The sequence below is a fragment of the Glycine soja genome, chromosome 20 (genome assembly GCF_004193775.1).
Source record: "Glycine soja cultivar W05 chromosome 20, ASM419377v2, whole genome shotgun sequence".
Classification (NCBI taxonomy): Eukaryota; Viridiplantae; Streptophyta; class Magnoliopsida; order Fabales; family Fabaceae; genus Glycine; species Glycine soja.
This window is the reverse complement of record NC_041021.1, coordinates 31,425,269-31,442,596: the sequence shown is the minus strand read 5'-3', so window position 1 is coordinate 31,442,596 and position 17,328 is coordinate 31,425,269. Positions and strand designations below refer to the sequence as shown.

The 17,328-nt window shown below is 32.1% G+C and overlaps 1 protein-coding gene across 1 annotated transcript; it reads right to left on the bottom strand.

Annotated features, from left to right (window-relative positions):
- Positions 1-318: 318 nt before the first annotated feature.
- LOC114403008 lies at positions 319-1,681 on the bottom strand. The gene is made up of 2 exons (XM_028365717.1): positions 1,281-1,681; positions 319-1,138 (listed from the first exon to the last, which is right to left on the bottom strand). Exons 1-2 carry the CDS (start codon positions 1,481-1,483, stop codon positions 889-891), a joined length of 453 nt encoding a protein of 150 aa, XP_028221518.1. The 5' UTR covers positions 1,484-1,681; the 3' UTR covers positions 319-888.
- Positions 1,682-17,328: the final 15,647 nt, after the last annotated feature.

The window sequence follows — 17,328 nt, the reverse complement described above, 5'->3', positions numbered from 1 at the left end:
ACACACACCTATGAAAACATTTTGTAGCAACTAAGGCAATAAAAAATGTTTTGGAAACTAAAATACTTTGACGGTGATTCCACTAGCATCTTACGTAGGGCTTGACTTGGTTTATATGAGAACTTCACAATTAAAAAAAGGGGATAAAATATTTTTTTCTAAATTAAAAACATATTAAAATAAATTAATTGCATATTTAAGTGCCCAAAAAATGTGTAGGGATCGAAAAGGCTAAACAGAAAAGAGGGGTGATGCAAAATATAACAAATATAAGTTAAATGATAATTTTAAAACTAAAAGAAAAACAATTATTTTAATCTTATTTTTGGAGAAGGAGAGCAATCCTAATGGAGCCATGGGAAAATAAAGTAGTCGCTGCCAATCATTCCTCCCACAGTGTGTATTCACCTGTACTTGGTTAGTGTTATAGGATTGAAGAAGATAAAGGACAACAATAAAATTCCTAATAAAATTGAGAAAGAAAAATCTATGCCATCGCATACTCGATTGGGGAGGTAAGGAAAAAGGTTGAAAACAATGGAATCAATTGGAATGAGTTCCCTTATTTCTACTCCATCTCATCTTTTTCCCTTTCATTTTTCCCCATTAATCCAAACAATCCAAGCATAAAGAGATTTGTGCATGTATGTATGTATACAAAATTTATTTTAATTTAATAGAAGTTTTAGGAGCGTAATGAAGAATTGCCAGAATCTGAACATTGCTAATTGGTTCCGAATTGTTGATTCAGCAATGATGAAACCCTCAAAATTTCATCGAGAAGGAAACTTAGGAAAGTGGGAACAAAAACTGGTTCCTTCTTAGAAATCCTTTTGATCTTCTAGTGATATTGTCAATGATGACAATGGCCTCTAAGATCTCCCCAAACTAATCAAAATAGTGTTTTAAAGTGTCTCTCTTAGTCCCCCAAGCCAGTCCTCCAACAAAGATCTTTGTATAGGCTGTGTCACCGGCCTTTCCATCTCTCTTTGTCCTTTTCCGGCGTGTTAGACTGTCTCTCTTTGTCATTTTCGGCCACAACTCGCTAGAAACTGCAACATCTGGTTTCTCGTCATCCTTTTTGTCTTTCTCCTTCGTTTTCTCCTCCTCTAATCTATTCACCTCCAATTGCAGCAGCCTTCACAGAAACAAAAAAACAAAAGAATTAAAAGAAAAATGTTAAATACCAAAATTAGATCTAAAACTTGAAAAGAATAAAATATTATGGAGTTTTTTTTATCTATGGAGATTTAAAGAATGGAAACGTCATTGCGTAGGACCTCGCGACGAAGCTCGAAGACATGGAGTTTGTGCAATTCGTCCAGCCAAGGGATGTGATCGGAGATGGCGGTGGCGATACCATTATGGCGCGATGGTGGAACATTGTCGTTGCATTGGTCAATGAATCAGTGACTGAAATCGTCAAATTTCTACTCCCAGTAGCCCGCGATGGCGAGAAGTGGCATGGTGCGCAACTGCACATTCCTTGAAGCCATGGCGGTTCATGGCACACTCTAGCAACAACTCCTCCCACGTGCCCCACGTACGCTTCGTTACGGTGTTGTTGCTGCTGCCGGTGACGGTGATGGTGGTTCTTCTCTATGTTAGGTTCTGGTAGGCTCTCGTTCTACCTTGTGCCTTTCCATATTCTATGAGAAACAATAAAAAAATATATTATTGCACACAGAACCCCAAAAGACCACAACAGTTTTGTTTAAAAAACATTGTTGAATAGAATATAAACTACGTCGGTTTTAACAAAACCAACATTGCCCATTTCATATTAATTACAACATTGTCACCGCGTTTTCTTCGATGACGGCTTATTGATAAAATAATCGTAATTTGTAGATATTGTGTGACCTTATAGATAATTAATTATCTGTCAATATATAAGATAATTGTACTTTGTAAAATATTTCCTTTTTAGTATGAAAAAAATATAAAATTATCATTTTATCCTTAAAAAAGCGGGAAAAATAAATTTACATGTTTACCCTCACTTACTTTTAAATATAAAGATTTGCTTAGTAAATTTTAAGAATAATGAAACAAAATGATATTGAAGTTATATTCTACATTTAATACTTGAGTCTATTTTACTTATTTAGTTATATATAGAGGATAGAAAGTATAATCAAGACACAAGCTATCGTATAAAAGAAATGGCCCGTTCACTTGTTTCAATGATTTTGCTGAAAGTTATTCTTGCAGCTATGATTATCGTTCTATTTTCATCTGGTATGTACCCAACTAAATTTCATAAGAGATTTAACTATTTCGGCATTGATTGTTTATTTTGTACTTTTCATTATATATATTGTTCATAATTTCAACTTTCAAGTATCCATAAAATGCAGGTGTGAGAAGAAAACAGTTCTGCCGTGGAACATGCACTCAATTTCCTGACTGTGATTCCCATCAGAACATAAAACCAGATGCTAGCTGTTACTCGTATTAGTAACTAAGAAGTCGACTTTTCTTCGTTTATATATATATATATATAACATTATGAGAAGTTGTGTTTCATCCATTTTATTATTTTATTTCAGGATAATATATCAAATTATTTTCTGAAATTAATTATAAGTATATTTTTTATGTCACTGAACGTCAATTATTTCTATTTATCTCTTTAATTTTAAAAATCAAAACTAGACTGTTTAGAAACGTCAGTGAGAAATCAAAATGACTGTAATTAAGTAATTTTGAGAACTAGAATAATATTTTTTATAATTTCATATCAAACTAATCACATAATAAAAAATTTCGGAATTTAGTGTACTAAATATTATTCTTCCCCCTTTTAATCAAAACTGTAGAAAAATATGATCATATTCTAATATTTAATTCAATGATAATTTGTCAACATTAAAGGTAATTAGTGAATGTTCAATAATTGGAAACTAATAATTTAATTTTTTTTTCATGAATGGAAACTAATAATTTAATTAATTATATATTTTTAAATATATTCTTATTTAATAAATTTCCATTGAATAAATTTAATTAATTCATCGTGAAATTGTAATTTTTTAAGGTTAAATTATAATTATATTTTTCTTTTAATTTATATTGGTAATTTTGATCCTCTAATTCTTATCGGTAATTTTATTATGAGAAAAGTTGATAAAATTTAGGTGAAAAAATTAATACAAAGTTTGAACCCTAGTGGTACATATTTGCTTATGTTGTACTAATAAAAAAAATGAATATGATATTGTCATTGCATCGGTCTACCAAGTATTCTTTCATCATCAATCATGGTTATAATCGTCATCATATAGATTGGTTGACTATTGATAATATAAACTTGTTATTATCATTTTATTTACTATAATTAAGTATTAAGTATGATAAAAAAAATGAGAAAAAATGTTTGAGAACGTTAACCGTATACTTTGTCACATCATTTTTATTCCTTTAATTAAATCAATCAAATAAAAATAATTTAAGAAAACAAATCACATATTGTTGCACCTTTGGAGTTGCACATATGCGTGAAGATCAGTTCAGATTGCTTCCATTGCACAGTCTGTTTCCCTGTTGCTCTCGACATACGTTTTTGCACTTCCATTTTCAATTCTATGATGCATTTTTTCTGATTCATAATTCTGTTAGACATTACAATCATTCAATCAACGTATAACCTCATGTCTATAGGTGAATTGTTAGGCGATGCATAAAAGATAGTACATAATTTTTTTTATTGAGACACTTCTGCAATGCATATCACTGGAGGCATCACTGTGCTTGGCTTTGAAGTGGGTAAGCCACCGCAAGTCAAGAGGGAATTAAGGTCTTACGGGTAGAGATCCAGAAAATTAGCAGCACAATAAGAAAAAAAAGTTATTTTTATTTGATTAAATTAAATCAATAAAAGTGATGTAGCAAAACACTATTGATTGCTTGTGTAAAAGTGTTTCACACCGATGATGCACAAACATTTTTCTAATAAAATAATATTTTTTGTGAATTAAAAATAAAAATGATAAAATTTTATTAAAAAAAGAATATGAATATATAATGTTGTCACATAACATTTAACTACTTGACAAAATATTCTTTTATAATATACTTTATTGATAACTTGATAGAATATGATGTTGTTACATGATATCTCACTATTAGAAAATAGGATTTTAACATCGGTTATTAAGGACTTAACCGATGCTGAAAGTACCGAGATTGAACGTAATAACGTTAACATTGATTTTACAAAACCGATGTTAACATAAATCTCACAACATCATATTTTAAAAAAATTGATGTTGTATAGTAAGAAATAACAAAAACAAAGAGTGAAATATGTACAGAACAACATCGGTTTTTAACAAAAACCAATGTTGATGTGTACTCCCCAACATTGGTTTTTAGCAAAACTGATGTTGGTAAGCAGAAGACAACATCGGTTTTACTAAAAGTCAATGTTTATAAACAACATCGGTTTTACAATTGTATAACAGAGATGTTGAGACATTGACCACCATGTGTAATTTTAAAAAGACTTTCATGCTTTATGTACAAGGGGAAGTTGCCATTATACACCCCCAAACACGGTAGCATCCCACATAACCTACAACGACTTTAGAAAAAGCTATGGGATGCTCAATGTCATTAGATATAGGGGATCTACATCAGGATCCGGCCTATCTGCAGGTTTCGCTGGTCCCTCAGCTCCTTGTTTATCCTACATAGTTAATAAACATAATTTAATGGTAATGGACACTTTAATTGTAAAAGATCCTTTTTTATTGCTTGTTAAACGCAAGACAATGAAATACCTATTCTAACAAACGCTTCACAAGATGTGTCGGTTAAGCAAGGAAGGTGTTAAGTGTCTGCCCCCACTAATTGAACCTCTTGAGTGGGTATAGGAATATGAGCATCAACGTCTCAAACTTCCTAAACACCGACCTTAACTTGATCATTTCCCAAAGGGATGTTGTGAACGGTGGTCGACCCTCATAAAGTCTTCTAAAGCCAAGGGCAACCAGGCAGGGAGGATTTTTATCGACGTACAATCCATATTTCTCTGGCACACCCATGTCTAGGTCGTGTCCCGAGGGATCAATACAACTCTCCTTTGTGCTGGCATGAGCAGCAGAAGGACCAATCTCAGGCTCAGGAGGTAGTGCAAGTCCCTGTGATTACATCTGCGACTGAAACTAGGACTGCATCTGGCTGAAGGACAACATTAGTTATCAAGTCACTTTTTCTTTTATCGACTCCTCCAGTTAGTCCCTAATTTTTTGTGTCAACTGTTCCACGTCTTTGGGAGCCATGGACAAAGACATGTGGGAGGTTCTTGGAGCCGGTCCAAAGTATTCTTTGATCGTGACACCGGCTCCAGCAGCACAGACACGACCAAGGTGTTATGGTTGCTCAATGGCAGTAGTCATTACATCCTGACGTCCATGGGTGACAAAGCTTCCCTGTGAGGCCTGCTCCTCCAAAGAATCTTGTAGTGAACAGACAAATTGGTTTATTCAATCCAACAATTATTATTAAAAACGACCACTAACAAATGAAAGTGACTTGCAATCTTGTCTGTAATTTCCTTTGCTGCCTCAGACGTCATTTGACCAGTTTTCTTTGTCTGGGCCATTTTCCACTTCATGTGTCGTCTAATAGGAGATTAAGGATCAATGATGGTGTCAGTGCTCCTGGATTGGGCTGCTTCCTCCAATTCTTTCTTTTTCTTCTCCTCCATCAACTTTTTCTCTAGATATTCATAACCTCTACGGCTTTGACAAAACTGAATCCACTTCTCCATGCTAATGTCGTAGTTTTCATATACAGTATCATCCACGCCCTCCTTGCTATCTACAAGTGCCCATTTGGATGTCAAATCAGACTTAAACTATTTCCACCACTCACCCACGATCTGAAGTATTTTCTTCTTCCTTCTCAAATTGGATGCTTTAGGGATATCAAATTTAGCCCGAGAAACGAAAAATACATTTTATTATTAGTCAGTTACAATTTAATAATTTTAGTAAGACTGATTAGAACAACATGCAACATTTAACCGAGATACCTGAATATCCTCCCAGATCAAATATGTGACATCCACCTTATTACGAACGATGATCCCCAAATATGATTTTAACTTCTTTCTATGGGGACCATCAGCTTTCCCAGTCGCAAGATCCATATGAACCAGTGGTCTCTCCGCCCCAACTAGTCTAGTAGCCAATGATCTCATTCATGTCGCTTTTCTTGTCTGCTTCAATGTAGAAGGGGAATGTGTTGCTGAATCAGGAGGAGGAGGAGGAGGAGGAGGAGAGGAGCTGGGTGGTGTACCCATGTGCCTGCCAACAAAAAACAACATTATTAAAAATGTCAAAAAATTATATTAAGTTATGCAATTGAATGGAATGAAAGTAAGTAAATATAAAATAAATTACATCATACGATGTTAATTAATTCTCTTTCATCATGATCATTACGATTTGCATGCACATCGTCAACTTCTTCTTCTCTGATGATGTTAGGTGACATTTGTGTTGACAAAGGACCCACACAAGTATCAATTATTGAATAATCATCTTCAACATTAACACCAATTATTTTGCCGTGTAGAACCACTGACCAACATTCATCACAAAGGTCTTGAACATAAAATACCCGTTTAGCTTCTTCTACCATGATGAAAGGGTAATTCTGGTAAGTGGGCTTCTTCAAATCTACTAACGTAAATCCGAAATCATCGGTTTGCACACTGATATTGATGTCAACCCACTAGCACTTAAAAACACAGACAATGAATTTGACATAATTAAGCTCCCAGATTTCTTCAATGACTCTAAAATAAGGGATGAAAGCTAGACAAAGATTTTCATCATGTACACTTTCAAAGTGTTAAGATTCAACCCTTAGACTAACCCTACTATTTTGCATTGTACTCTTGTCATCTTGTGTTTTCGTGTGGAATGAATACTTGTTTATATCGTATCCTTGACAAGTTATAACATTTCTTTTTGGCCCATCTGCTAACTTTCTTAATGTTTCAGAAGCATTATCATAAGCAAAGATTGTTTCTTTAAACCAACTTAGGAAAGTCCCTTTATGCTCTTTCAACACCTTGTTCTTGGACATTTTTGGATTACTTTTCTTCACTAAACCTTTGTGGCATACTGTGTATGACAAAACTTCATTAATGTTATTTACTATATACAAATGAACTTGTTGCAAATCTTCTAGACTTGGAGTGATAACTATAGAAGCAAGCTTCATGATGATGAACCAAGCAATTTTGATGATGCCAAAAGCCCAAGTAATTGATTCAAGATTGATTCAAGACTTCAAGATCAAGCATCAAGAATCCAATCAAAGATTCAAGATTCAAGAGAAGAAATCAAGAAGCAACAAGTCAAGACTTCATATAGGATAAGTATTAAAATATTTTTTCAAAAACCAAATATCACAGTTTTGTTTTACAAAAAGAATTTTCTCAAATTTTCTAAGTTACCAGAGTGATTACTCTCTGGTAATTGATTACCAGTTATCAGTAATCGATTACCAGTGACCAGTTTGGTTTTCAAAATGTTTTCAAATGGTTTACAACATTCCAAAATGATTTTCAAATAGTGTAATTGATTACACTATATTAGTAATCGATTACAAGTGAATCTAAACGTTGGAATTCAAATCCAATTGTGAAGAGTCACAATTTTTCATAAAATGAATTGTGTAATCGATTACACCTTTGTGGTAATCGATTACTAGTGAACATTTTTGAAGAAAAAGTTAAGAGTTATAACTCTTAACAAGGTTTTCTAAAAAGTCATCACTTTTCCAATGGTTTCTTTGACCAGACATGAAGAGTCTATAAAAGCATGACTTTGGCACACATTCAATAGGTATATGATATTCTTCCAAACAATTCTTTTTCACAATCTTTCTCTAACCATTGCCCATTGCTTTTTCTTTGCCAAAAAGCTTTCTAAACTTTGTTTCAAAACTTTGTTTTTCTGCAAGTGGAAATTCTACAGAAAACAAAAGTGTGCTATCTTTTCATCCCTTTTCCCTCTTGCCAAAAGATTCAAAGGACTAACCGCCTGAGAATTCTTTTGATTCTTCCCTTTCCCTTAAACAAAATATTTCAAAGGACTAACCGCCTGAGATATCTTTTGTTTCCCCTTACAAAGATTCAAGGGACTAACCGCCTAAGAATTCTTTGTCTTAACACATTGGAGCATACATCCTTTGTGGTACAAGTAGAGCATACATCTACTTGGGTTGTAATACTGAGAACAGGAGAGGGTACATCTCTTGTGGATCAGTTCAAGTGGAGTGTACATCCACTTGGTTGTTCAAAGAGAACAAGGGAGGGTACATCCCTTGTGGATCTTTGCTTGTAAAGGATTTTACAAGGTTATTGGAAATCTCAAGAAACAGTGGTTGCTTGGGGACTAGATGTAGGCACGGGTTGTGGCCAAACCAGTATAAATCTTGTGTTCGTCTTCTTTTTCCCTACACTCTTTAATTTCCACTGTGTACTTTTTATTTCCGCTTTACTTTTTTCTAAGTTATTGTTTTTGTTCTTTACTTTCTCATAACTTAGTAGTAAAGCCTAATTGAATCTAGTAACATTAAGAATGATAAATTTTTAATTAGCCATGATACGTTCATAATTAATTCAACCCCCCCCCCCCTTCTTAATTTATTTCCCTTCTTAGGAAGACTGCTAAGCTGCATAGATCTTTGGTTCTCCATAGATAAAAATAGAGGGAGTAATTTGTAAGTCTCCTGACTCCTACATCCCTCTTTTTGATAAATGTCAAAAGGGGGAGAGAAAAAGATATAAAATATATGATTTGATATGATATGTTTGTGCCTTATTGCTTTATATGTTTTATTAATTCATATCTTTGTTTGTACAAAATGGCTTCATATATGCTCCTTATGCTTAATGAATATCTTCGAAATATCTTTGAAATGGATTCATATGTTGAGGGGTATTTGATTATAATATGTCATATGCTGAGAAACCCCTCAAAAGACTTAGATTTGTTCAAAGGTTTGTCATCATCAAAAAGAGGCAAATTTCTAAGTCCAAAACCCTTGGTATTTTAATTATGACAAACCTTTTGAACATAAATCATAAGCCTTACGAGTTTATGCCCATTTATGAATTTGCTTAAGTGTATTCAGAAAAGACAAGTTTTGTAACGAACAACAATTGAAGTAAACTTAAGGCTGTCATGAGTCACTCAGAGTGTCTTTGGTTGTGTATTGCAATGAAGAAGTCAACATGCTTACTTGATGAAGAGAAAAACTTCAATCCATGAGAAATAATCAACAACTAAAGGACAAGAAAAAATGTTCCAGACATGAAGAGAAACTTTTGTAGCACACTAAGAATGGAATTTCATAAATAGAATGAGTTCATTTTGGACATTGTATCTCAAGTTCCAGAAATGAAATTAAGTTGCTCTTGGTGGTTATATAAATCTTAAAGAAAAATCTTCAACTTTCATGAAAAAGTCATGGTATGATACAACCTGGACCATGAACAAAATTGAGCTTAGAGTCGTAGACATTGGTCTTCTTGAACAACTTGATATGTGTGCAGTAATTTGAAGACTGCTCGAGCTACAAAAATTGATGTAGCTCAATGTAGAGCTTGTAGGCCTTGGATCTTCTTCATAAATGGAGTCTTTTACTTCTTGAAGATCAATGGCAGAGGAATAGAGAATGAGGAAAGGTGATTGGAGGTGTCACTTCAAGGAGAAAATGAGTCAAGAACAAGCTTACACCAATAGGAAGCCATGGATAAGAGTTTGACGGTAGGAGAAGATGAGTAGAGGGAAAGGGAGAGGGGGGCACAAAATTTATGCCTCAAATGAGGTCTAAACTTTGAAGTCTAATTTCTCAAATGATCAAAGTTGACAAAATGCACACACAACACCTCTATTTATAGCCTAAGTGTCACACAAAATTGGAGGTAAATTTGAATTTCAATTCAAATTTCACTTGAATTTGAATTTGAATTTGAATTTGTGGAGCCAAATTTGAAGCCAAAATTTCACTAATTATGATTAGTGAATTTCAGCTATGGTTCAGCCCACTAATCCAAGATCAAGTCCATGATTCTCCACTAAGTGTGCTTAGGTGTCACGAGGCATTTAAAGCATAAAGGACATGCACAAAGTGTGACTATATGATGTGACAATGGGATGTAGCAAGCAAATGCTCATCTCTCCCTTAGGCTGGTCCAAAATTTAATTGGATTGAGCTTCTCCCAATTTAATTAAATTTCTCTCCCAACACACATATCAAATAGTGCACTTAATACATCTGGAATTACAAAACTACCCCTAATATAAAAACTAGTCTAGGTGCTCTAAAATACAAGGGCAAAAATCCTACATTACTAGGGTACCCTTCCTACACCTTGGAGCCCTAAATACAAGATCCAAAAATAATGAAATACTAATCTAACATGTACAAAGATAAGTGGACGCATACTTAGCTCATGCACCTAAAATCTACCCTAAGGCTCATGAGAACCCTAGGGCCTTCTCTTGCATCTCTGACCCATACTTATCAAAAGTGCATTTGGGATGATCTCAGTGGTTGTGGAAATCTAATAGAAATATCTACATCTTTCTTGTAGAAGTTATGGGCTAAAAGACTTGGATCTTAGAAGAAATTGATCATGAAGATAGAAATGTCATTTTGTCCTCACAATAAAACACAACTACAATGCTTTGAAGATTACTTCTGCTATAGTGGTCCAAATGACATGAGATGAATTCCTAAATGTCAAAGATATCATTCTCTACACATAAAATAGCTAGTTTGGCTATTTAATGGGTCAAAGAAATAAAAAACAGTAGCAAGCATAACATGTTACAACAAGCTCACACCAGAATGTTTGGAATACAAGTTTGTTAAGCCATCTCATCCAAGTATTCCTATAAGAAGAACATTCAATGGCTTTTCATCTACATCAGAGAAATATCTCAAAGCATAACATCATATGAAGGAAATCTATGCAAGTCAACATATCTGCAAATGATACATATACAAAAAGCAGAACATAGTAACTATTCTGATCAGTTTAGAACAAGCTTCTAATGGATGTCTCAACTATGTTTTCAAGTGAGAAGCTTCAAAATATTTGAAAGAAGCTTATTTGTTGATGAAGTCAGTGCTTCCTTCTGAAGATCTCAATCTTATCGTGTCATGTAACACTCCAAACAAATCACACTAGAATGAGAGGGATTCAAAGGCAATGCAGGTGTGGGATGTATAGTTGAGTGTGACTTGAAAGACTTAATTGGCACTTGTTATACAAACACGATGCATTTACTTTTCGGTCGCTCATGTAACACCCCGAACGAATCACACCAAAATGAGAGAGATTTCAAGGTTGTGCAGGTATGCGATGTACAATTGAGTATGACTTAAAGAAATTAATTGGTACTACTAATACAAACAAGATGCATATACTTTTTGGTAGCTTATCACTTAAGAACTTCATAGTTAAACATGTTTGGCTTGGAGCAACTACGGGATGAGTGACTTTTTGGGAGGTTTCCTGGAAAGAGTATGAGTGAGAATAAAGCACATTGAAAAGTCTGGTGTTGGTTTGTGGGGATAGTCATTGATCCTGAAAGTAACCAAAATAGGTCTTCGAAAGGGATACCCATGGAGGGTTCTAACCAGTGGAGGGTTTTGACCAAGAAGGATGTTGAGTGAAGTGTCATCGTGTGAAGTATCATAGTGTGTGAGCTGTTAAGACATCAACAATCATGAGCTTTACAGGAAAGACATCAAGAAGACCTTACTTAGAAGATCTATCAAAGGCTACATTTAGCAGACAACATCATAATGAAGTTGTATTAGAGCCATCATTATAAATGTGTAATTGAGGACTTTGAGAATAAGAACATCAAAATGACACTCTAATGACAGATCAGAATCAAGACAAGATAAATTTTGAGATGAATACATTAGAATGGTGTATTGAAGTTAGGAACATGCAGTATCTATACATCAGAGTCTACATTAGAATGATGAAGAACTTGACTCTAAAACTAAACTTTAGATTGGAGTTCAGAATGACTCAAAATGCACCTCAAAGACAACAATAGTTCTTCTATATGCTGCCACAGATATAGATGGATTATCTCCAAGCCAACACCAGGTGTGGTGTTGTTGTGAAGTCCAACAAGTGGTTGGCAATTGCAAAAATTCAACATGTTGTTGGTTGTGTTAGTGGAAATCTCATCAATTTGGGTGAGGACTGGATGTAGCCCAAGATTGGGATGAATCAATATAAAATTTCCTATGTTAAATCCTATATTCCCTTCCTTTTTGCATCATGTTATTTTTTCCCATTAATACTGCATCCACATCAGAACATTCTAAGCATTAGAATGACATATATCATAATGCATACATAATAAGGTTTTCATAACAAGCTTAACTATTTTGTAAAATGTCATATCTAAACTAAATCATGTTTGTGTTAATAAGATTTGTCTTAGACCAGTACAATCATATTCATCAAAGTTTGAAAGCTTTCATAAAACATGAAAATGATTTTGTGCATGAAAAGTTGGAAACAACGTGTTGAACAAAAACTTTCTAAACATAGCATCCTAGACAATGTCATTTTGAGTAACAACATTCTGAGTACTGTAGTCAACACAACAACTTTCTAAGTGTTGATTTATCATTACATAACAACTAAAATATATATTTATTTATGTGATGATCTTCTAAACATGAGCAAATGCACATTGACATTAGGTTTTCATAATCATATCCAACATTTAATAATGAGTGTTGTGACTAAGCTAACCACTTAAAAAGTCGAACTCCGTAAGTGCTTGGACCTTTGTGTCAAAACTTTCTAAACACCAAGTTAATCTTGAGTAAAAGTTCAAAAAGATTAAAGTTTTTGGAAAAGTTGACAAAGTCACAATTCAATCTCCCTTCTTGTGACATTCTGATCATTTCTCTCTCATCTATGTCTATCAACAACATAGGAAGTCTATCTTTGGCCCACATTTTGAGTACAAACCATTTTGTAATTAGCTCCTAGAGGATGTTTATCTTCTTCTTTGAAGTTAATGGTTTGCATAGAAAAACTAGACATAACCCTTCATTAACATTGCAATAGAGTGAAGTTTTAGGGTTGTTAGTTGTAGAAGAAGTGAGAATAGGAGAGATGGTTGTTAGTACGGATCTACCTTGCCACCCCAACCAAAGTCACTTATAGATATGGCCGCTGATATAGATTTGTGTTGTCGTGCCAAATCTAATCGTTGCGATGGGTGTGCTTCAACCACATCAATTCCACCTCCCAAATTTCAAATATAAATCAAATCTAGATCATGAGGATGAAGTTAAGGACAATGCGCTGGAGCACTACGACGAAGAAAGGCCTGTCGGCGGCATTGCGCTTCTTCATGAAATGTGAGAGCAAGTCATCAGAGGGAGCTTCGTTATGGTCCACAATGACATCGTCCATGTAGGTTTCTAAGTTTTGTAGGCTCTCCTTTATAACCTCTTATCATATCTGATGCAGAAAAGGCTTCTGGAACCTCCATCTGAAACCCGGGTCAAGGAACTTGGATACCGCAAAAAAATAATAGTACATATTCATAATTTCGTACCTATTCATTGTTTTGAGATTGTTGAACTTTTTATGAGTAATACAAAAACTAAGAGCATTAGTAATTTGAAGAATTATTTCTTACCAATCATCATTTTGAGACTCCCCAATTTTTTGGGTTCTAGGTTTTTGGTGTTTTGGGTTTGGGTTTGAAGCATGTGGAACAAAAAAAAAAGACACTTTTTGGCAGTTAAAAACTACTAGAAAATTGTTTCTACTTGTCAAAAGTTGAAACAATAAAGGGATTAAGAAGCTTACATTTTGGGGGCCTTAATTTGTTTAATGGAATGTTCTTGGATTCCCTAGAATGTATAGGTGAGAATGTAGCATTCCTATTTTTGTTTCTAGGTAATGCTATAATTTTTCTTTTTATCATATTTTTCAACATTTCTATTCCCATGAGAAGTGGGTAACGAAGTTATATTGCCAAAGAAATGTGAGAATTCATGGTCTAAAATACACATGTAAGTTTCTCTTTTATTTATTTTTATTTAAATCATTTTAATTTTTAAATATTATTTCCAAAAATATTAAAATGTAACAAAACATATTTATGTAAAAATACCTAGAAATGATATTTCCATATTATATTATTGAGAATAATATTCATGAAAATGTAAAAGAATTCCGTACAACAATGTTTCCTTTAGGGTGGTTTTTAGCTACCATTTATTTTAAATCATTATTATTAATGGCGTTAGTTTAAAATAGATAGAATTATTATTTTGAATCATTGACAATGATACAGAATTAAAATAGACTTTTTAAAAGATAAATGAACAAATTAAATCACAAAAAATAGAATAAAATACAAAAATGTCATTTAACCTTCGATTATGTGTTTTTATGAATTAGATGGCAAAAAATATATTTACGGAGAAAAAGAAATAATATGGTTGTTGTTACAGCACATTCACTCGCATGATAAAATCTTCTCTTATGATAAATAATAATTTATAATTTATAATAAAAATATATAGTTGTTATTATATCCTTAATTACTATAATTAAAAATAATAATATAGTAATGTACTGGATAATAAAAGAAAAAAAATTAATAAAATATAAGCAGGAAAAGAATGAATTCCGTGATGCCCCGCATTACATATATTCCTAAGTGACAAAATCTTATTTTATAATATTATAAATATAAATAATTGATGCGTTATTATCAATCAAAAAAGTCAATAAACTTTAGGAAAAAATAATGGTTAATAATAATAATAATAATAATACCAATACTAATAATAATAATAGATTGATATTTATAACAAAGATAAAATTTCAATAACTATTAAAAAAATTATAAAATTCAATAAATTGATTTTTTTACTGAAATTAAATAAATAGAATATCATATCATATAATATAAAATAAAAATTCTTTTAAAATTTAATTATGTAATTTATTTATTTAATAAAAAGTGTTATCACCTTAATTTATTATAGATATTTTTACATTTATTACTGGATGTGCTTGTAAAAGAGGAAATTAATGATTCTAATGTTACGACGTGATATGCTTCTAGCTAGAAAAATTTATTTTATAATAAATACGAAGAATATTTGTTTATTTGAAAGTAACTTGTAACACCAATGATTTAGTTGTACAGAAAAAATTTTGCATTTTCTTTCTTTTTCCTTCTACCTTTTTGTCGCAACTTATTTTCTATTATTTTCTCCTTTATCGCATTTATTTATATTATTCGTTTCTCATTTCTCATAATACAAAAGAGGAAAACAATAGACATATTTTTAATTCTTAATATATTAATTGACTTAACTTTTAATAACATGCAAATACGTAAATAAAATTAAAATGTAATGTAATAAACAGAAAATGAATTTTTAGGGCATATATTCGAAAACAAAATCAGGTAAGTATATATTCACTTACCATACGGTGTGTAATTAAAGGATATATGCACTTAAATATTATATTAATATCGAAAGTATCCATGAATATGTGATTCTATTGTGATTCTATGTAAAGAGATATACAATGAATCACATACTATATAAACCTAACAATACAGCAGATATAGAGTACCACAAGCTACCTACACAAATATATCACAAGAATATATATGGCTCGCTCACTTGTCACAATGATTTCGCTGAATGTTATCCTTGCACTTGCAGCCATGGTCATTGTTCTATTTTCTCTTGGTATGTACACTAATAAACTTCAAAACATAGATTTTATAATTTAAGCATTTTAATTGAATTTTGTACTTTTCTTTATTATATTGTTCATAATAATTTCAAGTACGTACCCACATAAAACGCAGGTGTTAGCAGCAAACTGCCGCCCACTTGTCATGGAGCATGCGCTGAATTTCCGGACTGTGCTGCCCACTGCAAAATTCTAGGCTCACAGACAGGGAAATGCCTTCAAGATTTCTGCTGTTGCTTTTAGCTAAGTTTTTTTCTTGATATGGTTGCAAATAAGCAATGTATTTTCTTGACTGATTATTACATTCATTGCTGGAAATGAAAAGGATTATGAGAATTGGTTGAGTTTCATCTATTTTACTATCTAATGTCAGGTAATATATTGAGTCAATTAGTTTATGAAATTATAAGTATATTTTTTAAATCAATAGCATGGATTTTTAATTAAAAGTGATGTTATTTTTTAAAATTTAAACTATTATGAATAAGTCTTAAAATTAAATATGTTAGAAACTATTTTAAAAGTTTTTAGCTAGAGAAGGTGGAAATTTGCAGCAAAATTGGTAATTACTGATGGGGTTGTGTCGTTGCAAAAGGAAAGGAAAGAAACTATGGTAATTATCAAAATGGCTCAAGCTAGTCCAATGCCTGCTTGTAGTTAATAGTTTTCGGCTGCGAGATATTATGTATTTTCCCATGTCTGGTTTTCGCATCAGGATGTGTATTGGTCATGTAATGGGGAAAGGGATATTGGTTAATTACTGATATTAATTATTTGTATTTTGTCTCTTATTGTGTTCATATTTAACATACCTTGTTATGTCTGGATCGCAATTCTTTATAATACTTTTATTGATTTGCCTTTAAAAAAAGAAATTTAGCAAAGTTATCGAATCAATATTAGTCGAATGTTTCTTAAAAAAGAGAAGAAAATAAAAATAGGTTGGTATTTATCTTGCTATTAAATTTAGGATCAAGTATTGTATCTTTTGTTCCAATTTTATTCCTTTTATGTACAAACAAAACTAACGAATTAAAGGCAAACAAAATTCAATGTTAATAATATTAAGGATATGTGTGACAAAGTTAACTGAAAATTAGTTAATAATTAAAAGTTAAAAATTTAATAGTTTGAATCATAAATATTTGATAAAATTATCAAATTGTCATTTTTGATGAAAATACAAAATTTAGTCTCAAAAGTATAAAAAGTGTGATAAATATATCCAGTCATTATCTTCCATTTCATTGGATCAAAATATCGATAAGTTATCGTTATTAGACAAAAATGTTGGTAACTTTTTATTGAAAATAAATATCAATATGTTTCTATTAGACTAATTTGTTAGTTCCAAAATTGCATTTCATTTAAAGGTAAAATATAATTTTAGGGTAAATTTTTATTATTTTTTTTATGGTTACAAACATAATATTACAATAATCACTTAAAAAAATATGTTGACAAACATAATTTAAAACAAACATAATAATTAATAATGATAATATTGATTATTAATC

What these genes read in the sequence shown, in the direction of transcription:
- LOC114403008 (XM_028365717.1), bottom strand. Translation starts at nt 1,483, where the DNA reads ATGTGCAGTTGCGCACCATGCCACTTCTCGCCATCGCGGGCTACTGGG. An exon ending in TCTTCGAGCTTCGTCGCGAG is followed by an intron (nt 1,139 to 1,280) that starts GTCCTACGCAAT and finishes GTTTCTGTGAAG; the next exon opens with GCTGCTGCAATTGGAGGTGA.